Below are 26,052 nucleotides of genomic sequence, written 5' to 3'. Positions count from 1 at the left end.
AGCTATACACCCAATTGTCTGGGTCTCCCAATGGAGCGACAAAGAAAACTGCACTTTTTCTGCTAGGAGATGCAGGTCTGAACTCAGTGACCTCCACCTGAGGTCAGGTTACCTGCGATCACAGATGAAGGACCGTGGGAACCTCCAGCTGTGACCGCAAATGACCTGAGTGACGTCACCGCTCAATATACAGCTCATTCATTCTCTGGAGCTCACAGACAGCGGTCGGTTATGCCGCTCTCTGTGATATTCAGATGTAGCAGAGCTGAAGCGGCGTGTGACTGCTCCTGTGGATTACGTCGAAGCTGCAGGGTTTGTTTGGGGTTAATAAAGAGGGGATGTTTGTATTTTATTCCAAATACACCTCGGTTACTTAACGGTAGCCGATTTTTCCAGAACCCATGACAGCACCACGTGATTATATGGGTGCTGTCATGGGTGAGGGGAAAACACCTCGGTTACTTACCGGTAGCCGGTTTTTCCAGAACCCATGACAGCACCCATATAATCACGTGGTGCTGTCATGGGTGAGGGGAAAAAAGGATTTTTCTCTGTCTTGTTTATTTACTGTCACAGGTTAGTGTGATGCAGGTATCTGACAGACGCCTGTGCCATCACACAAAGCTAAGGCTTAGCAGCAGCCATGCGCCGCTATTAACCCCTGCTATTACCCCGACTGGCACCGCATCACGCCAGCGGGAAGAGCCAGTAGCGCACACCGATATGGGGTATGGTCGCATGTAACAGATGCGGCTCTACCGGACTGCTGCAGGCTGAGGATGTACCAGCCCCCAGCCAGCATTATCTTGGCTGGGGATGAAAATAGGGGGAACTGCACGTTTTTTTGTGTTTTTTTTTTTTACTTTCACTGGAATCACAAATGCGAGGGGCTCACGCGGGTCTGCCATGGCAGCACCCGGCACCCTCGCATGTGTGACTCTGGTCACTGTATACACAGCACAGATACAGCGCGAGAGCTGAGGCTGTAGCCGAGCGCTATAAGGCTATGTTCACACGTTGCGTTTTTTCACGCGTTTCTGCAGCGTTTTTAGCTGCAGCGTTTTTGCGCTAAAACGCATGCGTTTGTTTTCCAGCAAAGTCTATGGGAAAAGCTGAAATCCTGTCTGCACTTTGCTTTTTTTTTCTGCAGTGTTTAATTTGCATATTTTGGGTCAAAAACCATGCTGAAAAAGAAGCAGCATGTCAGTTGTTTTTGCCATTTCTGCAGCGTTTCCTTAACATTGGAGTCAATGAGAAATGGCAAAATGCAACCCAAAGCACAATTCCTGCGTTTTTCATGCTTTTTACCTGCTTTTCCACTGAGTTTTTGGCTTCAAAAACGCATGCTTTTCTGGACAAAAATTAAAGGGTTATAATGTTCCTTTACACACACACACACACACAATAACCGAAAATTTAAATGCTGGGGCACTCACTGCGAGTGGAAGAAAAGCGATTCCAACAGCTAAATAGGAAAGGGTTCTTTACAGTTAGAGCGGTCAGACTGTGGAATGCCGACCACAAGAGGTAGTAATGGCAGATACTATAACAGCTTTTATATCAGGGCTGGATGATTTCCTCACTACACAACATTGTTGGTTATAAATGACTTCGTGACTAAATGTAGAACTGGTGGAGGAAGGTTGAACTAGATGGACCTAGGTCTTTTTTCAACCTAAGTAACTATGTAAAAAATAATAAACTTTACCCATTTTTCTGTCAAAATGTGCATAACCGCCATTTCATTAAAATTGATAATTTTCCATATAGTTTTATTAAAAGTTAATTTTATCCTTTTTTTCTCTTTTTTCATTCTTTTTGACTATTCCATCTTTATGTCTCAGTGTCTTGATCTGCAGAAATTCAGGTGAAAAAGCAGGCAAAAAGCGCTGAAAACTCACTAAAAACGCAGTAAATACGCATGAGTTTTTAGCGCTAAAAAATGGTCAAAAGCCAAGGGAAGGAAAACGTGCAGAATAAACTGCAGGTACTCCGACGCAACGTGCGCACATAGCCTAACTGTGCTGCCGAGTGTTTACCACCGTGAACTGACAGACAGTGCACTGCTTTCCCCACCCACCCTGGCGCCTGTGATTGGCTGCAGTTAGCTGCCACTCAGGATGGGGGCGTGTCTAGCTGCAACCAACACACGCTGGTGGGAGGGGGAAAACCATGAATATTGAATGGTCGGCTCCAGAAGGTAACAGCTTGACCCGGAAAGAGTGTGCCGCCATGACAGCGCCTTGGTGAGTATACCGCGCTCGCTCCTAGCCCCTCCACAAACGTTTCTAACCTCCGGATTCCGGTCCCCATTCACTTATATATGGGCACCGGATTCTTTTTTAAAATCTGTCAGTGATCCGCCGGCCCCGGATTATTAGCCGTTCGATCAGCTCTTTGCAGAAGCACAGTGCCCTTCGGGAGGGAACAATGTGCTCTAGAAGAAGAAACCCTTTTGAAATAAGTCCACCCTAGAAATTCTGTTCCTGCTTTTGTACGTACCCTAGGATGAGGTGAGCCACCTGCTAAGAATTGGCCCAAGGGGGTAACGGTCTGGAAAATCCAAAGATCTAAAAATCTGATTAAGGCTATGTGCGCACGTTGCGTCGGAGTACCTGCAGTTTATTCTGCACGTTTTCCTTCCCTTGGTTTTTGACCAAATGGCTTTTGACCATTTTTTAGCGCTAAAAACACATGCGGTTTTACCGAGTTTAGTGCGTTTTTAGCGCTTTTTACCTGCGTTTTCACCTGCGTTTCTGCAGATGCGTTTGAGATCAAGACACTGAGAAATAAAGTTGAATTAGTCAAAAAGAATGAAAAAAGAAAAAAAAAAGGATAAAATTAACTTTTAATACAACTATATGGAAAATTATCAATTTTAATGAAAAAATAGTGGTTATGCACATTTTAATCACAAAAATAGGTGAAGTTTATAATTTTTTAACATTTAAATTTTCGGTTATTGTGTGTGTGTAAAGAAACATTAGAACCCATTAAATTTTGTCCAGAAAAGCATGCGTTTTTGGAGCCAAAAACGCAGTGGAAAAGCAGGTAAAAAGCATGAAAAACGCAGGAATTGTAATTTTGGTTGCGTTTTGCCATTTCTCATTGACTCCAATGTTAAGGAAATGCTGCAGAAATGGCAAAAACAACTGACATGCTGCTTCTTTTTCAGCATGGTTTTTGACCACAAATATGCAAATTAAACGCTGCTGAAAAAAAAGCAAAGTGCAGACAGGATTTCTGCTTTTCCCATAGACTTTGCTGGCAATCAAAAACGCATGCGTTTTAGCGCAAAAACGCTGCTGCTAAAAACGCTGCAGAAACGCGGAAAAAAACGCAACGTGCGAACATAGCCTAAGACAGCAAAAAGAGCCTGGAGAGAGAATGGCCGCCCCAGACGAGTCAGAGGCACGGGACCGTGATAAGGGAGACGTCTCCTTCCAAGTTTTAGGCTGCAGTATTAATCAGAACTTTTACATTTAGATTGGGAACAAAATTTGACAGCGTATGCGACATACAGATCACAGGGTCGCTGCAGCCACAACGGGAGGAAAAAACAAAACCACAAACAGCAGCGGATCAGAAGATTTTTTTTATATAAAGTTCACACTTCATTGCACCCTCCCTGCCGGGGACACAGTCCACTACGAAGAGTTCAGCGCGGCACGTGTCCAGCTCCACGGGGCCAGCAGGGATCGTACTGCAGAGACGGGGGAGGGGAGGAGAATTACAGGGGGCAGCGTTGGTCGGGGTCTTCATCATTTCTTTCCTTTCTGTGTTATGAGGCTGTCACTGCAGAGAGACAAACATCAGCGCCAATCAAAAAATCATCACGCAGCTACTTGCAAAACTCTCCTCCACACTATTACACAATGTGGAGCTTTTGCATGAGCCAGTGTATACCCCTGTATCAAATGTATTATCAGAAACCCTTTGACAGCATTATATAACATTATCACAGGTTCTGAACCGGAGTTGGTCACTCGACCATCAGCACAGACTAAAAGTGCAAACATGAAAATTGGAGGACAAGAGTCATGAAGTGCAACACACCAACAATCTAATATATAAAGCAGAGTGTGTCTGCACCGTCGCAGCTACAGCCACAAACTTTTACACACTCACACTTCTGGACCCAGAAAGAGTCATAGGCTATGTTTTGAGGGCAAATTTTAACCCCGCGCTTTACCAAAAAACCTGCCTCCATTAAAGCGAATGGAGCTGGGAGCCACAGTGCAGCCAGAACTTCAGAAGAATGCGCGGCCACGCCCTTATATAGAATGTTGGCGTGTCACAATGCAGCTAGGGAAAGAGGTGGACACAGACAGGGTAAGAGACAGACACAAAGAGACAGACAAAGACAGACTGACAGGGAAAGAGAGGGAAAGAGACAGACAGACAAAGACAGAAAAAGAGACAGACACAGGGAAAGTGACAGAGGGAAAGAGACATGGAAACAGAGGAAAAGAGACAGACAAGGAAAGAGACAGAGAGAGATAGAGAGAGATATACAGAGGGAGAGAAAGAGACAGTTACTATCCTGGGCAGCAGTTATTAACCCGGGCGAAGCCAGGTAGTACAGCTAGTGTAAATATAAAACCAGGAAAAAAAAAAGAAACACCATAAAACAGGACTAAAGTGGCAGCACTGATAATGGTTAGTTTTTACAAAGATCAAATAAAATCAGTAACATATTGGTGACCCCAACTCTTAAGGGAAAATAAGATAATACACCTTGGGCTGGAGATAATATATACCAGGTAAGAAAGTCATATCGTTCATCAAATACTCCATATAGAGACCCAAGAAAAACTCCCCATATCAAAGGTCAAGCCATCCAGAATTTAAAGTGGCCAATGCAGCCAAAGTGACCAGTGTATACGTCTCCCCCATCACCCACCGACGTACGTTTCGCTTGTTCGGATATGGTGCATCCAAACCTGGCTTCCTCAGGGAGGGAGAAGAGCAGAGTATTTGATGAACTATATGATTTTCTTACCTGGTATAGATTATCTCCAGCCCAAGGTGTATTATCTTATTTTCCCTTAAGAGTTGGGGGTCACCAATATGTTACTGAGTTTTTGATCTTTGTAAAAACGGTGTAACCATTATCAGTGCTGCAAATTTTTAGTCCTGTTTTATGATGTTTTTCCGCTTTTATATATACATTGTTGGTGTGTTGCACTTAATATCTTTTGCACTTCATGACTCCTGTCCTCCAATTTTCATCCCTGTATCAAATGGCAGGACTTGAGTTTCTTAAAAAGTGAAGAGGTTTTTGCATTTTCTTGTCTGCTATAAGCTGATAACACGGAACAGAATTGTAATTAAAAAAAAATAAAATAAATTATATAAAATAATAAATAGTGAAATATCCAAGAAACAAAACTTACCTTCCTCTGCAGGATCCACGTTGTCCAAGGGAACAAAAGCAGAAAAAAAAAAAATAAATAAAAATAATCAGCAAATGTAATAAACACAATCATGTCTGAAGTCGGATTGTCGGGGAAGGCAAATACTAAGGATTTACAGGAGGAAATTTAATAAAAACTCGTGATATTTTTGTAACAAAACTACCACAAACGACCCAATATCTCTGCCCTGCAGGGAGCCGCATTTAGTGAGACCCGTCAGACCCCATTATATCCGGCGGCCATATTGTGTGTGGTTTCTTCATGTTGCTCCAGTTCCAATCACCAATTCTGAGGAGTCATATTTGGGGGGGGGGGGGGGTTAGGCAACTTTCTATCTGAGTCTTCCTCACCTGGTGAACGCGTCGTCCTGGAGGTTGAGGACGAGACTGTCGGCGTTCAGATATACACGGTTCTGCGACGTTGCGATCTGTGAGATGCAGAAGAACAGGAATTACCCTTAGAGGTGGTCGTCGCCCTCCTCCATTACACCCCGTGCTGGCACAGACCTAGTCATCCTCACACTACACATCCACTCACCGTCTTCGCTATACTCTGAGCCGCCCGGATCCTCCTTAGTTTCAAGTAGCCGGGATTTTTACCGAGGGCATCACCAATGTAAGTGGCAGTCAAGGAAAAAGACTATGATGACGGCCATTATAAATTATCCCATCCCTCCATACCCGAGGTCACCTATTCCCTCCACTACTGGCAATGTCCCGGGGGGTATTGAGGTCTGGCTGGGAAGGATATCATCTTGGCAGCGGTGGCTTCTCCCTCCGCCTGGACAATCTTCTGCTTCTGGTCCTGCTTCGCTTTCTCTACCAAAAACTGGGCTCTCTGAGCCTCCTGCTGAGCTGTGGGCGAGAGATACAAATGAGTCAATAATTGAAGCTTGAAAGCAGCCATCAGTGAGATTGGGAAAAACTTTAATTCTGGACGCAATAGCATCACTGGGTTGTCCGGAGCAGCGCTGCTCCAAATCCCCTGCTATAATATCAACTGATATAATGCAGAGTGCTTGCAACAGCCACTAGGGGGAGCTCACAGCACAGACTGGTGACAGCTGAAGACATTCATGTGCCGGGAGCTCCCTCTAGTGGTGAGAAATATATAACCCAGTGACCAGGAAAAGCAGGCGGGGTAAGAAGCTTTCCATAAAATAATTTCAGTGCGGCGGTCACTTACCCACTTGCTTGGACTCCACAGCCGCCGTGTATTCTCTGCTGAAGCTCAGTTCGGTGATGGCCACGTCATCAAGGATCAAACTGAAATCTTTAGCTCGATCTGTCAGCTCCCGACGGATCAGGAGAGAGACCTGAGGAAAGGGTAAAATCCAAATGTAATGTATTGGGAGGGGGGGGGGGTCCCCTATACTTCTAATGTTAAGCACATGGATTGTACACTGATGCCATCAATGTTTTGCACAGATCCATAGACTTGTATTGGCCCTTATCTGTGCTGCCAGAAAATAGGACATGTGAATAGCTTATGTTTTAATGGGTACTGTTGTATCTGGAAGAAAAAAAAAAAAAAACAACACGATCCCACATGTAACACGTGCATGTGAAGGGGGCCTAACTAAGGATTAATTCAACTGACCATAGGGGGGACAGTCAGGAGCCCCCTATACACAAAAGATAGTTTTCTGAGACCAGGGTGTTCAGGTGGCCATTATCTGATGTGCATGGAGGACTTAATCCCCAGATAACCCTCCTCAGGTATCCCCAGCCCCCCACACCCCTCGGCCGGGGGCATTACCTGTGCCCTCTGTGTGATGAGCTGCGATGCATTGAATTTGGCCACCACGCTCTTCAGGACTTCATTCACAATGGAGGGAAGGACTCGCTCGTCGTAATCCAGACCCAGCCGCTGGTACATCTGGGGGAGCTCCGAGGCAATGGGACGAGAGAGGACGCGCAGCGTGATGTTCACCATCTGCAGATCTGGGGCAGGAGAGCAGAAAATTATACCCTGCACCTACAGGACTGCGGACCGCGAGCCGGACACAGACGAGCATCAATGCAATGTTCAGGAACATTGCTCATTTTTATTACCAAAGTTGGACTTCAGTCACATCCAGAGCTGCACTCACTATTCTGCTGGTTCAGTCACTGTATACATACATTACAATACTAATCCTGTACTGATCCTGACTTATATAATGTATTATACTCCAGAGCTGCACTCACTATTCTGCTGGTGCAGTCACTGTGTACATACATTACTTATCCTATATTATACTCCAGAGCTGCACTCACTAATCTGCTGGTTCAGTCACTGTGTACATACATTACATTACTGGCCCTGTACTGATCCTGAGTTACCTCCTGTATTATACTCCAGAGCTGCACTCACTATTCTGCTGGTGCAGTCACTGTGCACATTATTTATCATGTATGGTTCCTGACTTACAGCCAGAGCTGCACTCACTATTCTGCTGAATGTGGCATTTTATCGATCAGGTTACAGTATGGCGACACCTCACATAAATAGGCAGAGCACGATCTGTGCAGACTCTGGACCAGCAATGTTTGGGTTCATTGCTCAGCTGTTCAGACTCTTCTCACCTTTGGACCCTGTCGGGGAGGAGATTTTTCGGGGTTTTGCTCGGATATCGTAGATAATTGGATATTGGAACCAAGGAAATCTGCAAAATATGAGACAATAGGCAGCGATACAGGACATGGAGGAAACAGTCAGCAATATCTGCACCCTCAGGTCTTACTACAAACCAGAAAACAGCTCCTCAAAGTGAAGACCATCAACAAAAGGTGAATCTCCCCCTGCCGAGACGTCTTCCACCAATCAGGAGCTGGACATTATGAGCTGGACATGCTGGCACCTGTAGTGCCCCCACCAGTGTGACTAATGACTGTGGGTAATGGAAAGTAACCAGCTCCTGTGCGGGTCTCACTGGTATCCGGTGATATGTTTCTGTGTACACTGTGGAGTCCTGATCCTCACAGCTGAGGGTCTGCTACAGTTGTATCCAGTGTAGACAATCCTGGGGGACGCACCAGACTGATACATTGTAACGATCACCACAGGGGTTGGGGGATGAAGAATTATTAAACTCCCAGGGAATTAACTAAAGACTGATACAGTTGTAACAAACCCTCTGCTGTGAGATGTATTTGGACTCTGAACATTAGGACATTTTTCATTCACTGACAGCAATAAAGAGGGGAATATTAAAAATGACAGTTCATACAATTCTGGGGAAAAAAAAAAAAAAAAAAAAAAGAAAAATGTATAGGAACATGTAACGCAAGATCGACGGGTGTTTGCAACTGTGACCATGAAGACGCATAGGCGAGCACAGGAGCTGTAGACAAAAACCAGTGGTAGATATTTCAGATTTTTCTACTTTATTGCTCCAATGCATTTTAAAGTTTAAAAAAAAAAAAAAAAAAAAAAAAAAAAAAATAAGTTGCAAAAGTCTACACCCCCATTGTGTAGCGAGGAATTGTGGGAAAAGAAAGGATTTTATTTTTTATACTACAGTTCCAGCTCTGCTACATCAGTAAAATACCAGTCCTCAAGGCCGATGTTTTGTAGATTTGCCTCTGGGGTGATGGCAATTACAGGGTGACCCCCCTCGGCCAGGACTAAGCAGTTTTGCCGTTCTGGACTCTGGAGAGCTGGGTAATGAGCTGGGTGATGACGCCAACACCATGTGTCTTTACCTGAAGTGAAGCCCCTCGGCGAGGATCGTGTCCTGCTGCACCCCCCCGATCCGGTTGAAGAAGATGGCTCTGTGACCTCCCTCCACTGCGGGAAGAGACAGGGGTGAGAGGCCGCACGGCCTGTGTGGGGTACGAGGCTTCGGGGGAGACACTCACCTGTAAAGACAGACTCCCTCACAGCATAGGCCACAGCACCCGCACCCAGCAGCAGCTTCAGCCCGGTCCCTAGACCCCGGGGCCCGGCGGGCAGACGACCGGCAAAATCCTTCAGGTTCTGAGCCATGATCTGAAGAGAAGGTAAAAACAGGGCATAAAACGGCAGCTTCCAACTCATCATCACTGACAAGAGAATAGTATTGCTCCGACACACTGCACCGAAAACATCACCGGTGAGGGCAGGGGGCGATGAGCACGGGGCTGAAGCCTCAGGAGGAGAGAACGGAGTCACCATCCACTGGCGGGGGGGGGGGGTCTGGAGAGACAGCAGCAGGCAGCGCTCTCGTCTGTATCTGGAGGGGGGGGTCTGGAGAGACAGCAGCAGGCAGCGCTCTAGTGTGTATCTGGAGGGGGGTCTGGAGAGACAGCAGCAGGCAGCGCTCTCGTCTGTATCTGGCGGGGGGGGGGGGTCTGGAGAGGCAGCAGGCAGCGCTCTCGTCTGTATCTGGCGGGGGGGGGGGTCTGGAGAGACAGCAGCAGGCAGCGCTCTCGTCTGTATCTGGCGGGGGGGGGGGGTCTGGAGAGACAGCAGCAGGCAGCGCTCTCGTCTGTATCTGGCGGGGGGGGGGTCTGGAGAGGCAGCAGGCAGCGCTCTCGTCTGTATCTGGCGGGGGGGGGGGTCTGGAGAGACAGCAGCAGGCAGCGCTCTCGTCTGTATCTGGCGGGGGGGGGGGTCTGGAGAGACAGCAGCAGGCAGCGCTCTCGTCTGTATCTGGCGGGGGGGGGGGTCTGGAGAGACAGCAGCAGGCAGCGCTCTCGTCTGTATCTGGGGGGGGGGGTCTGGAGAGACAGCAGCAGGCAGCGCTCTCGTCTGTATCTGGCGGGGGGGGGGGGGGTCTGGAGAGACAGCAGCAGGCAGCGCTCTCGTCTGTATCTGGCGGGGGGGGGGGGTCTGGAGAGACAGCAGCAGGCAGCGCTCTCGTCTGTATCTGGCGGGGGGGGGGGGGGTCTGGAGAGACAGCAGCAGGCAGCGCTCTCGTCTGTATCTGGCGGGGGGGGGGGGGTCTGGAGAGACAGCAGCAGGCAGCGCTCTCGTCTGTATCTGGCGGGGGGGGGGGGTCTGGAGAGACAGCAGCAGGCAGCGCTCTCGTCTGTATCTGGCGGGGGGGGGGGTCTGGAGAGACAGCAGCAGGCAGCGCTCTCGTCTGTATCTGGCGGGGGGGGTCTGGAGAGACAGCAGCAGGCAGCGCTCTCGTCTGTATCTGGCGGGGGGGGTCTGGAGAGACAGCAGCAGGCAGCGCTCTCGTCTGTATCTGGCGGGGGGGGGTCTGGAGAGACAGCAGCAGACAGTGCTCTCGTCTGTATCTGGCGGGGGGGGGGGGGTCTGGAGAGACAGCAGCAGGCAGTGCTCTCGTCTGTATCTGGCGGGGGGGGGTCTGGAGAGACAGCAGCAGGCAGCGCTCTCGTCTGTATCTGGCGGGGGGGGTCTGGAGAGGCAGCAGCAGACAGTGCTCTCGTCTGTATCTGGCGGGGGGGGGGGGGGTCTGGAGAGACAGCAGCAGGCAGCGCTCTCGTCTGTATCTGGCGGGGGGGGGGGTCTGGAGAGACAGCAGCAGGCAGCGCTCTCGTCTGTATCTGGCGGGGGGGGGGTCTGGAGAGACAGCAGCAGGCAGCGCTCTCGTCTGTATCTGGCGGGGGGGGGGTCTGGAGAGACAGCAGCAGGCAGTGCTCTCGTCTGTATCTGGCGGGGGGGGGGTCTGGAGAGGCAGCAGCAGGCAGCGCTCTCGTCTGTATCTGGCGGGGGGGGGTCTGGAGAGACAGCAGCAGGCAGTGCTCTCGTCTGTATCTGGCGGGGGGGGGGTCTGGAGAGGCAGCAGCAGACAGTGCTCTCGTCTGTATCTGGCGGGGGGGGGGGGTCTGGAGAGACAGCAGCAGGCAGCGCTCTCGTCTGTATCTGGCGGGGGGGGGGGGGTCTGGAGAGACAGCAGCAGGCAGTGCTCTCGTCTGTATCTGGCGGGGGGGGGTCTGGAGAGACAGCAGCAGGCAGTGCTCTCGTCTGTATCTGGCGGGGGGGGGTCTGGAGAGACAGCAGCAGGCAGCGCTCTCGTCTGTATCTGGCGGGGGGGGGGGTCTGGAGAGACAGCGGCAGGCAGTGCTCTCGTCTGTATCTGGAGGGGGGGTCTGGAGAGACAGCGGCAGGCAGCGCTCTCGTCTGTATCTGGCGGGGGGGGGGGTCTGGAGAGACAGCAGCAGGCAGTGCTCTCGTCTGTATCTGGCGGGGGGGGGGTCTGGAGAGACAGCAGCAGGCAGTGCTCTCGTCTGTATCTGGCGGGGGGGGGGTCTGGAGAGACAGCAGCAGGCAGTGCTCTCGTCTGTATCTGGCGGGGGGGGTCTGGAGAGACAGCAGCAGGCAGTGCTCTCGTCTGTATCTGGCGGGGGGGGGTCTGGAGAGACAGCAGCAGGCAGTGCTCTCGTCTGTATCTGGCGGGGGGGGGGGGTCTGGAGAGACAGCAGCAGGCAGTGCTCTCGTCTGTATCTGGCGGGGGGGGGTCTGGAGAGACAGCAGCAGGCAGTGCTCTCGTCTGTATCTGGCGGGGGGGGTCTGGAGAGACAGCAGCAGGCAGTGCTCTCGTCTGTATCTGGCGGGGGGGGGGGGGGTCTGGAGAGACAGCAGCAGGCAGTGCTCTCGTCTGTATCTGGCGGGGGGGGTCTGGAGAGACAGCAGCAGGCAGTGCTCTCGTCTGTATCTGGCGGGGGGGGTCTGGAGAGACAGCAGCAGGCAGTGCTCTCATCTCTGGCTTTAGTCCTTACAGTACAGACTGTATTGACAAGAATGCAAAGTTGCTGCTGGTTACATCATCTCACACTGGTCACATGACTGAAGGAAACTATTCCTATCAAAACAGATGTCAGCAGCTTTCAGTGTAACTTCATACATTGTTACATAGATCTCAGGCCTGATGAGGCTGGTGTGCTTACAGTGACGATCTGTGCGAGAGTGGCTGCATTATCCTGACAGTAACATGGATCCTACAGGAATTCACACCTGGACTGTGAGACTGGCACTCTGGAGGATTCGAGGACCGGACCCCAAATGTTATGTCCACACCCAGCATTCACCAATAACCTCTGGACACATCTGACCCCCCCCCCTCCCCCAACCATCGCTCCTCAACCCCCGACCCCGCCACCGCTCCTCAACCCCCGACCCCGCCACCGCTTCTCAACCCCCGACCCCGCTCCTCAACCCCCGACCCCGCCATCGCTCCTCAACCCCCGACCCCGCCACCGCTCCTCAACCCCCGACCCCGCCACCGCTCCTCAACCCTTGACCCCGCCACCGCTCCTCAACCCTTGACCCCGCCACCGCTCCTCAACCCCCGACCCCGCCATCGCTCCTCAACCCCCGACCCCGCTATCGCTCCTCAACCCCCGACCCCGCCATCGCTCCTTAACCCCCGACCCCGCTATCGCTCCTCAACCCCCGCCACCGCTCCTCAACCCCCGACCCCGCCATCGCTCCTCAACCCCCGCCACCGCTCCTCAACCCCCGACCCCGCCATCGCTCCTCAACCCCCGACCCCGCCATCGCTCCTCAACCCCCGACCCCGCCATCGCTCCTCAACCCCCGACCCCGCCATCGCTCCTCAACCCCCGACCCCGCCATCGCTCCTCAACCCCCAACCCCGCCATCGCTCCTCAACCTGACCCTCTTCCCAATCCGAACCCCAACCATCATCCTTCACCCCTCAATCCACACAATTACCGTTGCCCCTCACGTCCCCTCTCACCCAGACCCTCGTGTCACCCCTCGCTACAACTTCGATCGTTTTCCCTTTCTCCAGAATCGGACTTCTCCAGATCAGAACCAATCAAATTTTGAAAGTTAATTGTGCAGCAAATCAGACGCCAAATCTGGAGTCAAAACGCACAAGAGGAAGGAGCGATAATCACATCCTGCGACATCAGGGCTGAAGAACGATATCAGAGCCGCAGATATAAGGAATAATGGCAGACCTGTCATCATGTGAGGACAAACACACAAGTTATCCTGTGCAACAGCCTCCCTCCCCTCCACACACAGTGACCCCACTGTCACCCTCCCCCGCACCAGTCACACAGTGGCCCCCGGGGCCCCACAGCCACTCGCGCACTCACCCCTTGTTCTCACGTGTCCCCGCCTGGATGTCAGCCCCGGCAGTAGAAGGACACCGGAAGTGCGCACCAACCTGTCAACTCCGGGCGGCCGTCTCTCCCCTGCGCTTTAGTTCCTCTAGAACCGCAGCTTCCGCGTCACGTGACGCTCCAGCCAACCGCAAGATGGCGTCGATACCGGAAGTCGTTCCATCCACATCCGATTCCGCAGCACCTTAGTAAACATGGCGGCGCGCAGGGAACACGCGAGTGGTAATCACACAGAAGACGAGCCACGAATAAAGAGGAAGAAAGACAAGAGGCTGATCGTGTTACTGGAGGGGGCCAGCCTGGAGACCGTGCGGGTACGATATGCGGGTGCTGGGGAACTAGAAGTATCAGCATGGCTCTGCATTAGTGGATGTGAGCTCAGTGGTTATAAGTTGTGTTATGCAGACCTTTTGGGCCCCTATAATTAACATAATGGTTTGGCCCATTTTATTATTCTATGGAGCTGAGCTATTGCTTGGAATGTTCCATTACAGTCAGGGGGGAGGTAAGGAGCCAGCGAGCGGGACACTGGGGGTCCATCATAGAGACGACTGCGGAGGGGTGGATGGAAGGAGCACTGTGCATGGCTGTTTATTGACCATCACTGTGAGGTCTCCCACCGTCCTGATATTGCATCTCCCAGCATGCCGTGACCAGCAGCACATGCTGCGAGTTGTAGTTCTCCACTTTCTTTACATTGCCGTTCCGATGTCTCGGGTAAAATCCCCATGACAGTTCTTCCTGGACGTGCCGATCGCTGCCTCTGATATTTACTATCATCATTTCCTTTTTCAGGTCGGAAAAACCTACGAATTATTAAATTGTGACCAACATAAAAACATCCTGGTAAAGAACGGGCGAGACCCCGGCGAGGTGCGGCCGGACATCACACACCAGGTACGTGGCGGTGGAGATCAGGAGCCGCTGATTGGGCGTGTCTCCTGCCGGAGCGTGGCCATGCTGATGTGGACGGGAGACACCCGTGGCTTTTTTTTTTGCATCCCAGCAAAGTCTATGACAATGGTGACTTGTGCACACGCTACTTCTTTATTTTCTTGCAGATTTTGTTGCTGAAAATAAGAAGCCGCGTGTCAATTGTGTCGGCGTTTATTTCTTTTTCGCTCCTAATTGGGAGACCCAGACAGTGGGTGTATAGCTACTGCCCTCTGGAGGCCGCACAAAGAACTACACTTAAAAGTGTAAGGCCCCTCCCCTTCTGGCTATACACCCTCCCGTAGGAGTACAGATTCCTCAGTTTTAGCTTTGTGCGCAAGGAGGTCAGACACGCACGCATAGCTCCATTGTTTTTAGTCAGCAGCAGCTGCTGACTATGTCGGATGGAAGAAAAGAGGGCCCATACAGGGCTCCCAGCATGCTCCCTTCTCACCCCACTGTATGTCGGAGGTGTTTGTAAGGTTGAGGTACCCATTGCGGGTACGGCGGCAGGAGCCCACATGCTGATTCCTTCCCCATCCCTTTTTACAGGGCTCTGGGTGAAGTGGGATTTACTGGTCTCCAGGCACTGAGACCGTGCTCCATCTACAGCCCCTGGAGAAGATGCTGGATGGAGCGGAGTACATCAGGGACATGGCCCTGCTTCCTCAAGGTACTCTGTGTCCCCGTGCATTTGGCGCTCACACCGCAGCATGCTGGGTGTTGTAGTGCGCCGGGGGACATCAGCGCTACGGCGCTTGTGCCATGGCCTCATTCAGCTTCGCTGAAGCAGGCACTCTTCTCGGAATCGGTCGCGCCGGCCGCTGGGACTGCGGCGCGGCTGGCACTTGTGGTGCGCCGGGGACTTCAGCGCGGCCCGCGCTTTTACGGCGGCCGCGCTGATAACTCGAGTCCCCGGCTTTTGCGGCCTGCTTCCGTTCGTTCCCGCCCCCGGACCTGCCAGTCAGGAGAGGGGCGGGACGCTGGCCACGTCTGGGAATCGGTCACGCCGGCCGCTGGGACTGCGGCGCGGCTGGCACTTGTGGTGCGCCGGGGACTTCAGCGCGGCCCGCGCTTTTACGGAGGCCGCGCTGATAACTCGAGTCCCCGGCTTTTGCGGCCTGCTTCCGTTCGTTCCCGCCCCCAGACCTGCCAGTCAGGAGAGGGGCGGGACGCTGGCCAGTGCATCAGCGCTGAGGGCTGGAGTCGTTTTTACATACTCCAGCCCTCACAATCGGCACAGAGGGGACACTGTTTCCCGCACTTTTGTTTGGGAACTCCCACGGACCGCCCCTCTCCACAGACGCCGGCAGCCATTCCTGCTGACACGCTGAGCTGCAGAGGGGAGCCGGGGAGACCCAGACAAGGAATTCTGCAGCCTCTTACCCGCTATTCAGCGGGCGGTAAGCAGCCCTCAGGGCTCACCCCCTCTTGTGCCAGTAGTATTCTTAGTATTTTGTTGCTACAAATACTTGGTATTACATAGCGCTGGTCGCCCTTTGGCTATAGACTCTCTCACATTGCAGAGAGCCAGCAGCATGTCGTCCGTAAAACGCAAGGGTGCCAAGGCACAGACATTATATGCTTCCTGCACCGCATGTGGGACTTTTCTACCGGCAGGCTCCACGGACCCCCATTGTGTGCAGTGCTCGGCCCCTGCGGCGCTTGCACAGTCGGGACCTCTGCTGGACGTGACCCAGGGTGTACCACCTGTGAATGCTGTCCAGGTGACAGGAACTGAGTTTGCAGCTTTTGCTGACAGAATGTCTCTCACTATGTCACAAATTCTTGACACATTGCGAGCTAGGCCTGTACTTCAGGCCACGGACACTGTGCAATCTTTGCCCCCTGGTCCCCCTCAGCTCCAAGCTCCGGGACGGGCATATACACCTCAGGGTGAAGACTCTGACTCGGACGATGGCCCCGGGCAGCCTAAGCGGGCTCGCTATGACGGGCCTTCACATTCATCTCAATGGTCAGGATCCCAGCGAGATGACTCTATGGGTGATGAGGCGGACGTAACTGATCAGGATTCTGATCCTGGGACCGCTCTCAATCTAGATACACCAGAGGGTGACGCCATAGTTAATGATCTTATATTTAACATCAATAAGATGTTAAATATTTCCCCACCAGCTCCTCTTGTGGAGGAGTCAGCTTCGCAGCACGAGAGAATCCATTTCAGATACCCTAAGCGTACTTTAAGCACTTTTCTGGACCACGCTGACTTTAGAGACGCAATCCAGAAACCCCACGCTTATCCTGAAAGGCGTTTTCCTAAACGGCTTAAAGATACACGCTATCCTTTTCCCCCTGAGGTGGTCAAGGGTTGGACCCAGTGTCCAAAAGTGGATCCTCCAATTTCCAGGCTTGCAGCTAGATCCTTGGTTGCAGTTGAAGATGGAGCGGCACTTAAAGATGCCACTGACAGGCAGATGGAGCTCTGGCTGAAATCCATCTATGAAGCGATTGGAGCGTCATTAGCGCCTTCTTTTGCAGCCGTATGGGCACTCCAAGCTATCTCAGCCGGGCTTGCGCGAGTTGACTCCGTCACACGTGCATTTGCCCCGCAGGTAGCACCATTGACCTCGCAAATGGCGGCATTCGCGTCGTACGCGATTAATGCTGTTCTTAACGCTACAAGCCGCACGGCAGTGGCGTCAGCCAACTCCGTTGTTTTGCGTAGGGCCCTGTGGTTGAGACATTGGAAAGCAGATTCTCATTCCAAGAAGTGCTTAACCAATTTGCCTTTTTCTCGTGACCGATTGTTTGGAGAGCGTTTGGATGAAATCATCAAACACTCCAAGGGTAAGGACTCATCCTTACCGCAACACAGACAAAACAGACCCCAACAGAGGAGGGGTCAGTCTGGTTATCGGTCCTTTCGAGGACCGGGCAGGTCCCAATTCGCCTCGTCAAAAAAGACTCAAAAAGACCAGAGACGCTCAGATTCTTGGAGGTCTCAGTCACGCCCAAAAAGGACAGCCGGAGGAACCGTTGCCAAGGCGGCGTCCTCCTGACTTGCGGTCTCCGATTCCCACATCCGCGGTCGGTGGGAGGCTTTCCCACTTTGGCGACATCTGGCTGTCACACGTCAAAGACCGTTGGGTGAGGGATATTCTGTCTCACGGGTACAGGATAGAGTTCAGTTCTCGTCCGCCAACTCGTTTCTTCAGAACTTCTCCACCACCAGACCGAGCCGATGCTCTGTTGCAGGCGGTGGCCGCTCTAAAGGCGGAAGGAGTGGTGACCTCCGTCCCTCTTCAGGAACAAGGTCACGGTTTTTACTCCAATCTGTTTGTGGTCCCAAAAAAGGACGGATCGTATCGGCCCGTCCTGGATCTAAAGTTGCTCAACAGACACGTAAAAGTCAGGAGGTTCCGGATGGAATCCCTACGCTCCGTCATAGCCTCAATGTCTCAAGGAGATTTTCTAGCATCAATAGATATCAAAGATGCGTATCTCCACGTGCCGATCGCACCAGAGCATCAGCGTTTCCTACGCTTTGTCATACACGACGAACACCTGCAGTTCGTAGCGTTACCTTTCGGTCTGGCAACAGCCCCCCGGGTCTTCACCAAAGTCATGGCAGCAGTAGTAGCTGTTCTGCACTCGCAGGGTCACTCGGTCATCCCGTATCTAGACGACCTGCTTATAAAGGCACCCTCTCAAGAGGCATGCCAACACAGTCTGAAGGTGGCACTAGACACTCTCCAGAGTTTCGGGTGGATTATCAACTTTCCAAAGTCTCATCTAACCCCGACCCAATCTCTGACTTATCTTGGCATGGAGTTTCATACTCTCTCAGCGATAGTGAAGCTTCCACTGGACAAGCAGTGCTCGCTACGGACTGGAGTGCAATCTCTCCTTCAGAGCCAGTCGCACTCACTGAGGCGCCTCATGCATTTCCTAGGAAAGATGGTAGCAGCAATGGAGGCAGTCCCGTTCGCGCAGTTTCATCTGCGCCCTCTACAATGGGACATTCTACGCCAATGGGACGGGAAATCGACGTCCCTCGACAGGACTGTCTCCCTCTCTCAGACTGCCAGGGACTCTCTGCGTTGGTGGCTTCTCCCCGCCTCATTGTCACAGGGAAAGTCGTTCCTTCCCCCGTCCTGGGCAGTGGTCACGACGGATGCGAGCCTATCAGGGTGGGGAGCGGTGTATCTCCACCACAGGGCTCAGGGGATGTGGACTCTGGAAGAGTCCACCCTGCAGATCAATGTTCTGGAAATCAGAGCAATCTATCTTGCCCTGCGAGCCTTCCAACAATGGCTGGAAGGCAAGCAGATTCGGATTCAGTCGGACAATTCCACGGCGGTGGCGTACATCAACCACCAAGGGGGAACACGCAGTCGCCAAGCTTTTCAAGAAGTCCAACGGATTTTGACGTGGGTGGAAAGCAGAGCGTCCACCATATCCGCAGTTCACATCCCAGGCGTGGAAAACTGGGAAGCAGACTTTCTCAGTCGCCAGGGCATGGACGCAGGAGAATGGTCCCTTCACCCGGACGTGTTTCAGCAGATCTGTTGCCGCTGGGGGACGCCGGACGTCGATCTGATGGCGTCACGGCACAACAACAAGGTCCCAGTTTTCATGGCACGGTCTCACGATCACCGAGCACTGGCGGCAGACGCCTTGGTTCAGGATTGGTCGCAATTCCGACTTCCCTATGTGTTCCCACCTCTAGCATTGTTACCCAGAGTTCTCCGGAAAATCAGGTCCGACTGCCATCGAGCCATACTCGTCGCTCCAGATTGGCCAAGAAGGTCGTGGTACCCGGATCTGTGGCATCTCACGGTAGGCCAACCGTGGACACTACCAGACCGTCCAGATTTGCTGTCTCAAGGGCCGTTTTTCCATCTGAATTCTGCGGCCCTGAACCTGACTGTTTGGCCATTGAGTCCTGGATCCTAGCGGCCTCAGGTTTATCTCATGAAGTTGTTGCCACAATGAGACAGGCTAGAAAACCATCCTCAGCTAAGATCTATCACAGAACGTGGAAGATATTCTTAGCGTGGTGCTTGGCTCAAGGGTTTTCTCCCTGGCCATTTGCATTGCCAATTTTTCTTTCCTTCCTGCAGTCTGGGTTGGAAAAAGGTTTGTCGCTTAGCTCTCTTAAGGGTCAAGTCTCCGCGCTATCCGTATTCTTTCAGAAGCGCTTGGCACGGCTTTCTAAAGTACGCACGTTTCTCCAAGGAGTTTGTCATATCGTTCCTCCTTACAGACGGCCATTGGAACCCTGGGACCTGAACAAGGTTCTCATTGCTCTCCAGAAGCCGCCTTTCGAGCCTTTGAAAGAGGTTCCCCTTTCTCGGCTTTCACAAAAGGTAGTTTTTCTTGTGGCGGTCACGTCTCTTCGAAGAGTGTCCGAACTAGCGGCGTTATCTTGCAAATCTCCCTTCCTGGTGTTTCACCAAGACAAGGTAGTACTGCGTCCAATTCCAGAGTTTTCTCCCAAGGTGGTTTCTTCCTTTCATCTCAATCAGGATATCACTTTGCCATCTTTGTGTCCGCATCCAGTTCACCAATTTGAAAAGGGTTTACATCTGTTGGACCTGGTGAGAGCACTCAGGATTTACATTTCTCGCACGGCGGCTCTACGCCGTTCTGATGCGCTCTTTGTCCTAGTCGCTGGTCAGCATAAGGGATCGCAAGCTTCCAAATCCACCCTGGCGCGGTGGATCAAGGAACCAATTCTTCACACATACCGTTCTGCTGGGCTTCCGATTCCATCTGGACTGAAGGCCCATTCTACCAGAGCCGTGGGTGCGTCCTGGGCATTGCGGCATCAGGCTACGGCTCAGCAAGTGTGCCAGGCGGCTACCTGGTCGAGTCTGCACACGTTTACCAAACACTATCAAGTGCATACCTACGCTTCGGCAGATGCCAGCCTAGGTAGACAGGTCCTTCAGGCGGCGGTGGTGGCCCACCTGTAGGAAGAGGCTGTCTGACAGCCCGTTCATGTGGTATCTTTTTACCCACCCAGGGACTGCTTTTGGACGTCCCACTGTCTGGGTCTCCCAATTAGGAGCGAAAAAGAAGAAGGGAATTTTGTTTACTTCCCGTAAATTCCTTTTCTTCTAGCTCCAATTGGGAGACCCAGCACCCGCCCTATTTGTTCTTAGGGTTTCGTTTTTCGGGTGCACATGTTGTTCATGTTGTTTCTTAAGTTCTCCGATCTTGTTATCGGGTTGAATTTGTTTTTGAAACTGTTATTGGCTTTCCTCCTTCTTGCTTTGGTACTAAAACTGAGGAATCTGTACTCCTACGGGAGGGTGTATAGCCAGAAGGGGAGGGGCCTTACACTTTTAAGTGTAGTTCTTTGTGCGGCCTCCAGAGGGCAGTAGCTATACACCACTGTCTGGGTCTCCCAATTGGAGCTAGAAGAAAAGGAATTTACGGTAAGTAAACAAAATTCCCTTCTTTCTGCATTTTTATAATCCCCTGCAGAGCTTTATCACTACAGGGGATTATAGTGCAGCACCTCACCTCACACCGGGCATACAGCATGGTGCATGAGGCTCTCCATAGCTCAGGTAACCCAGGGGTCTTCATGGTGACGACTAGAGATGAGCGAACCCTTAAAGGTTTGGTTCGCTAGGTATATTAGAACCATAGATAAGGTTTGGATTGTGTCCCTGACTTGAACCGAACCTCAGTGGTCGTCAGTAATCGGGGCCTTTGTGTCTTTGGTCACATGCAGCCAGCCATAAGCAAAACACTTCCGGAAAGGGTGGGCAGAGTTTTTCAGTTTTTTTGTTATTCGTTTGTGTGGGCACACTGCATCTGTTCACACTGATTTGACCCCAGTGAGAGCCGTTCAGACACGGCACAGGGCTGAGCATCTCTCATACCCAAGCACAGCGCTGCTCGCTTTAGTGGTTTGCACTCGTGACTCATTCGAACTTTAAACCTTGTTTTTTTTGGAAGTCGGTTTCCGAACCCAAACCTCAGGTTCACTCCTCTCTAGTGACGACCCAGGGTTACCATGCCAGCGATCAGGTGCCTGTGATCACATTATAGGGACCCAATCGCCAGGGATAGAGAACGGATTCCTATCCCTACCTCCTGAACGCTGTGATCACTCTGATAGTATCATTTAGGGGGTTAAACTGCCGGGAGCGGCGCAGGCACCGCTCTGGAAAGTGAGAGCCGCATCATGGCTGTAACATCAGCTGGAGACCTGGCAGGGATTGCAGGGGTACAGCACCTGAACCCCCCGATCACCATTAATAAACAAAAAGAAGCAGGAAAAAACGCATGTGAAAAAATTAGTAAACGCTATAAAAATGCCCGTTTGTCCTGCAAAAACAGGCTTTATGTGCAGAAAAGTAGTACGTAATAAAGCAATGTGGGCACGTAGCCTTCCCTGGGGCATCGGGGGTGCATTCACCACCCCCCAGCCAGTCACCGTCGCAGATGTAGCAGGGCGACACTTCACACAGAGAGACTTTTGCAAAACAACAAATGTTTTATTTGATCTTAATCTTCTGGACATGGCCGTACAGTCCTGTTCTGCTGCCGCTGCTCTTCAGGGTATTGTCCTGTCTAGCCCTTGCTCTGGGTATTGGCCTCCCAGCAGCGGAGTCTATACTTCTTGCTTCCCCCGTTCCTTGTCTCTGCGGTTTCCCTGCTCCGCTCCACTATCTCAGACGGCTTCTAGTCTCTTGACCTGTATATGGACCCTCCGTCAGTACACTTGCCCCGATGCCGGACTGGTCCCTGTACTTTCCTAAGCCCGTCATGAGGTGAACTGTAGGCTCCGGACCGTTGGAGGATACCTCCTGGTTCTGCAATGGGGTATACAATGAACGCTCCAGGGGCATGGACGGAATGGTTTGTGGCTGGGGGTGAACTAGGCAGGAGCAATTCAGGGGGACATCAGTGCCACGCTCCTGAGTATCTATAGGTGTCAGCTGACTGACTTTTGAGTAAACCAGCCCCCTCCTTCCTTTCCCCATCTACAATATTTGGCTGACCACCTGCTTTCACCTCCCCAGAGTTTACTGATGTTATTGGACAGTCCCCTGAACCGGGCCGGATTACTACAAGTCTATATCCACACACAGAGGAACGTCCTCATCGAGGTCAACCCCCAAACCCGCATCCCCCGAACCTTCCCGCGATTCTGTGGCCTGATGGGTAAGTGGTGGCTCAGGCGATGTCATGCGTGGAATCACCAGTATTTTTGGGGGCATATTTTGACATTTGATATTAGACATCAAAATCTATACGGAAGATGTTCCCAAGCTTCCCCCCCCCCCCCGCCTCTCCTTCCCCAATTGAAATCAGGCAATTTACCGACCTTATTTCATTCCTTCTCTTTTAGTACAACTGCTGCATAAGTTGAGTGTCAGAGCTGCCGACGGACCCCAAAAACTCTTAAAGGTGAGAGCACCCCAAAAAAACATGCCATTAATGCCAATCCTCATGATCCTCAAATATCCTGGGGTAATGGACGGTCATTTACACCAATTTGGGCTGGATCTGCTGAAGGGCGATCCGATTCATTCAATCACAAGGTTCTGATGAGTTGCCATGACAGCCAGGGATCCACTGAAGACCCCCCCATGTCTGTGATTTCCAGCCTGCGGTTGGCTGTGGTACTGCAGTATATAGTGTAAGCAATCAGTCGCAAGTTCAAGTGGCCTACATAAATTAAAAAACTAAAGTGTAAATTAAAAAAAAAAAAAATTTAAAAATATTTTTATTCATTTTTGTAGGCATCTCCATTATTTATTATTATTAATAATAATTATTATTATTATAATACACGTGACTTCTTTTTGTCCATAAAAGTGCGATCTACCGAAATATAAAATTTTGCCCTCCAGTATTAAAGGTTTTTTTGGTCACTGCAACTCCTTGAAAAAGAGGCAATAAGAAACAGACACAAAAATGTGTTGGGATTTAAAAAATAGCAACACAAGTAGAATTGTGTGGTGTGTTTTTTATTTTTTTTTATTTGGTTTTATATACCTCTCCCCCACAAAAATTTATAAAAAAAACCCTATACAAACGTGGTATCTGTGTAATCCTACTGTCCTGGAGGATCGTGTGGCCAGGTGACCACAGTAAATAAAAAAAAAAATAATAATAATAATAAAAATACATATAATATTATTTTTTTTTCCCTTTTGGGACTTTTTTTTTAAATTTTTTTTTTCCCCTTTTATATATACCATTTTCCAGTCCGTTATATGGTAACATTATTTATGCTGTAATTGAAAACTACATCTCACCCCACGAAAACGTCTGGAAGAGAGAAAGATACTGGAAATCGTTCTTGGGAAGAGGGATAATTGGTTGCCCGCCACGCAGACATTGATAGTCTCCAGCTGTCGGGGAAAGCTAGAAGTTGTAGTTTTCTAACCTTGGAGAAAAATAGCCACAGTCATTCATTATTAATTCTAGTCATCCCCTTCATTGTTTGCACACACAGCGCCACACATGTGGTTGTGACTGTGCCAGGTACTGCATCTCAGGCTGTTCACTTTTTTTTTTTTTTTTTGTCACCAGGTTATTAAGAATCCGATCACTGATCACCTCCCCGCCGGATGTCTGAAGATCGCCACCTCCTTTCAGGGTGACAGTGTTCGATGTGTGCGAGATCTCGTCCCCTCGGAGCAGCCCATGATAATGGTGATCGGGGCGTTCGCGCACGGATCGGTGAGTGTTTGGCCAGTAGGATAAACGATGAGCGGATATGGCAGTGACGGGGGTGTGCGGCTGCAAATCTGTAACCGAGCGTCTTTGTGATTTGCGTAATAATAACAAAACCGCACCTTGCAGAAATCCTGTATATAGCAACAGTCTGCACCCCCCCCCCCAATTTCCCCCCCCCACACACCATGTCCGTGCATATTGATCTGTAACAGAAGATTGGCCATGCAGAATATAATTGTGACAAACCCTCAGCTGTGAAGTACACATTAGATCTGTGCATCTGATGAACCTAACGCCGGTTACACACGTCCGATATTCATGCGTCTGTAACGACCCATTATGTCTGGACCAACTGCAGATCTTCTGATCCGGGCCGATAGCCTCATAAGCATATATGAGATGAGACTCCGACCGCTAATATCATATGTGTGAAACCAGCCTTGGGATGTCAGCAGGAATGTTTCCACTTACTGACAGCAAGCACAGATATTGACAAGGATGTTCTAAAACTTTCCATGATATAATTACTCCTGCTCTCTGAGCATTTTCTATGTCCAGAAATAGGAAGGAGCAGAGGAAAGAGCGGCCACTAAACTATCTGGACTTTCTGGGAGTTGTTGTCTTCCAACCTTTAACCCATTCTTTAACGTACATCACTGATGATTATAATATATATTTATTACTTTTTTTTATTCTTTCAGGTTAATGTAGATTTCACAGAGCGCTGTGTGTCCATCAGTCAGTATCCTCTCTCCGCCGCCCTGACCTGTGCCAAGATCTGCACGGCCTTCGAAGAAGTCTGGGGGGTGATATGAAGACGTCTGACAAAACGCGGCTTCCTTTTTCCTGATTCCTGTGTATTTTTTTTTTATCATATTTGATGTAATTACTATAAATATTTCATTTAAAAAAAACAAAAAACAAAACCATGAGTAAGAAGTATTTTTTTTTCTTTTTTTTACTAATATATATATATATATATATATATATAATTATTTTTGGTTTGTTTTTTTTAAACTTGTAGAAAGTTGCTGCTGCTGTGAAGTTCAACTCAAAGTGTTCAGCTTTGCATGCTGGAACTTGTAGTCTTACGACTAAACAACAGCTGCACTGATTGCAGATGTATATGGTGTCTACAGTTTTTGGTTTGTTTTTTTTCTGGTGTCTTGCATTAGTGCACACATTTTATGGGAAAGAATAAAGCGGGCTTCACACGCAGCGACATCGCTAATGAGATGTCATTGGGGTCACGGAATTGGTGACGCACATCCGGCCTCGTTAGCGACGTTGTTGCGTGTGAAACGCAGGAACGACTGTTAACGATCAAAATGACTCACCTAACCGTTGCTCATTGACGCGTCGTTCCTTTCCCGATTATCATTGCAGTTGCAGGTTGTTCGTCGTTCCTGCGGTGTCACACATCGCTACGCGTGACACCGCAGGAACGAGGAACATCACCGTACCTGCGGCCACCGGCAATGAGGAAGGAAGGAGGTGGGCGGGATGTTCCGGCCGCTTCTTGACCAGTTTATTACCTCTTTGTAAGCCAAATGGCCTTGCGGGATGTTTCCTCAAATTTTCTAAGAAAATAAAAGTAGGGAAAGTTTGGAGCATATAAAGAGCAGACGCACATGAACTTTCTCATATGAGTTGCAGAAGATTGCTGCTTTTTCACTTGTTGTGTTTGTTGTTGCAGCTCAGTAGGCTTAGGATTGTCTGCAGCGGTGATCACGGAGCTGTCCCGGCCTCAGTCCTCTGCCATCAGCCACATGTCATAACTCTCACTGTATGTAACCACCGATATACCGGGGATCACCTGGATTTCCCAATTCAGCAGTGATACTTCTATACTGGTACACAACTAATTACACTTATACTGAGTTTGAAAAAGACAAATGATTTATCCCGGCGGAGCCATAATAAGGGTTAACATTCACCCTTCCCAAATAATTCCATTTATCGGTGATGATTTTGGAGGAAACAAGTTAATAGGGTTCTAAAATAAA

At 50.5% G+C, this 26,052-nt stretch overlaps 2 protein-coding genes across 3 annotated transcripts; one reads left to right on the top strand and one right to left on the bottom strand.

The window, feature by feature from the left end:
* Nucleotides 1-5,763: 5,763 nt before the first annotated feature.
* Nucleotides 5,764-13,510, bottom strand: PHB2 (prohibitin 2). Of its 2 annotated transcripts, none has more exons than XM_075348284.1 (9): nt 13,489-13,510; nt 9,260-9,389; nt 9,104-9,188; nt 7,985-8,064; nt 7,176-7,360; nt 6,603-6,732; nt 6,168-6,271; nt 5,955-6,032; nt 5,764-5,844 (listed from the first exon to the last, which is right to left on the bottom strand). In XM_075348284.1, exons 2-9 carry the CDS (start codon nt 9,384-9,386, stop codon nt 5,764-5,766), a joined length of 870 nt encoding a protein of 289 aa, XP_075204399.1. In that variant the 5' UTR covers nt 9,387-9,389; nt 13,489-13,510. The 2 variants fall into 2 exon arrangements, with proteins under 2 accessions (XP_075204399.1, XP_075204398.1); XM_075348283.1 differs by having other exon boundaries at nt 13,418-13,503.
* Nucleotides 13,511-13,606: 96 nt separating this feature from the next.
* Nucleotides 13,607-24,953, top strand: EMG1 (EMG1 N1-specific pseudouridine methyltransferase). Its single transcript, XM_075348285.1, has 6 exons — nt 13,607-13,758; nt 14,240-14,341; nt 22,381-22,522; nt 22,710-22,768; nt 23,900-24,049; nt 24,748-24,953. Exons 1-6 carry the CDS (start codon nt 13,639-13,641, stop codon nt 24,859-24,861), a joined length of 687 nt encoding a protein of 228 aa, XP_075204400.1. The 5' UTR covers nt 13,607-13,638; the 3' UTR covers nt 24,862-24,953.
* Nucleotides 24,954-26,052: the final 1,099 nt, after the last annotated feature.

This window comes from Anomaloglossus baeobatrachus, chromosome 5, assembly GCF_048569485.1.
Source record: "Anomaloglossus baeobatrachus isolate aAnoBae1 chromosome 5, aAnoBae1.hap1, whole genome shotgun sequence".
In the NCBI taxonomy this organism is placed as follows: domain Eukaryota; kingdom Metazoa; phylum Chordata; class Amphibia; order Anura; family Aromobatidae; genus Anomaloglossus; species Anomaloglossus baeobatrachus.
This window is presented reverse-complemented; position numbering and strand designations above follow the sequence as displayed.

What these genes read in the sequence shown, in the direction of transcription:
- EMG1 (XM_075348285.1), top strand. Translation starts at nt 13,639, where the DNA reads ATGGCGGCGCGCAGGGAACACGCGAGTGGTAATCACACAGAAGACGAG. An exon ending in GGCCGGACATCACACACCAG is followed by an intron (nt 14,342 to 22,380) that starts GTACGTGGCGGT and finishes TCACCTCCCCAG; the next exon opens with AGTTTACTGATGTTATTGGA. An exon ending in GCGATTCTGTGGCCTGATGG is followed by an intron (nt 22,523 to 22,709) that starts GTAAGTGGTGGC and finishes CTTCTCTTTTAG; the next exon opens with TACAACTGCTGCATAAGTTG.
- PHB2 (XM_075348284.1), bottom strand. Translation starts at nt 9,386, where the DNA reads ATGGCTCAGAACCTGAAGGATTTTGCCGGTCGTCTGCCCGCCGGGCCC. An exon ending in GCCGAGGGGCTTCACTTCAG is followed by an intron (nt 8,065 to 9,103) that starts GTAAAGACACAT and finishes CATATTTTGCAG; the next exon opens with ATTTCCTTGGTTCCAATATC. An exon ending in CTCCCCGACAGGGTCCAAAG is followed by an intron (nt 7,361 to 7,984) that starts GTGAGAAGAGTC and finishes CTCCTGCCCCAG; the next exon opens with ATCTGCAGATGGTGAACATC.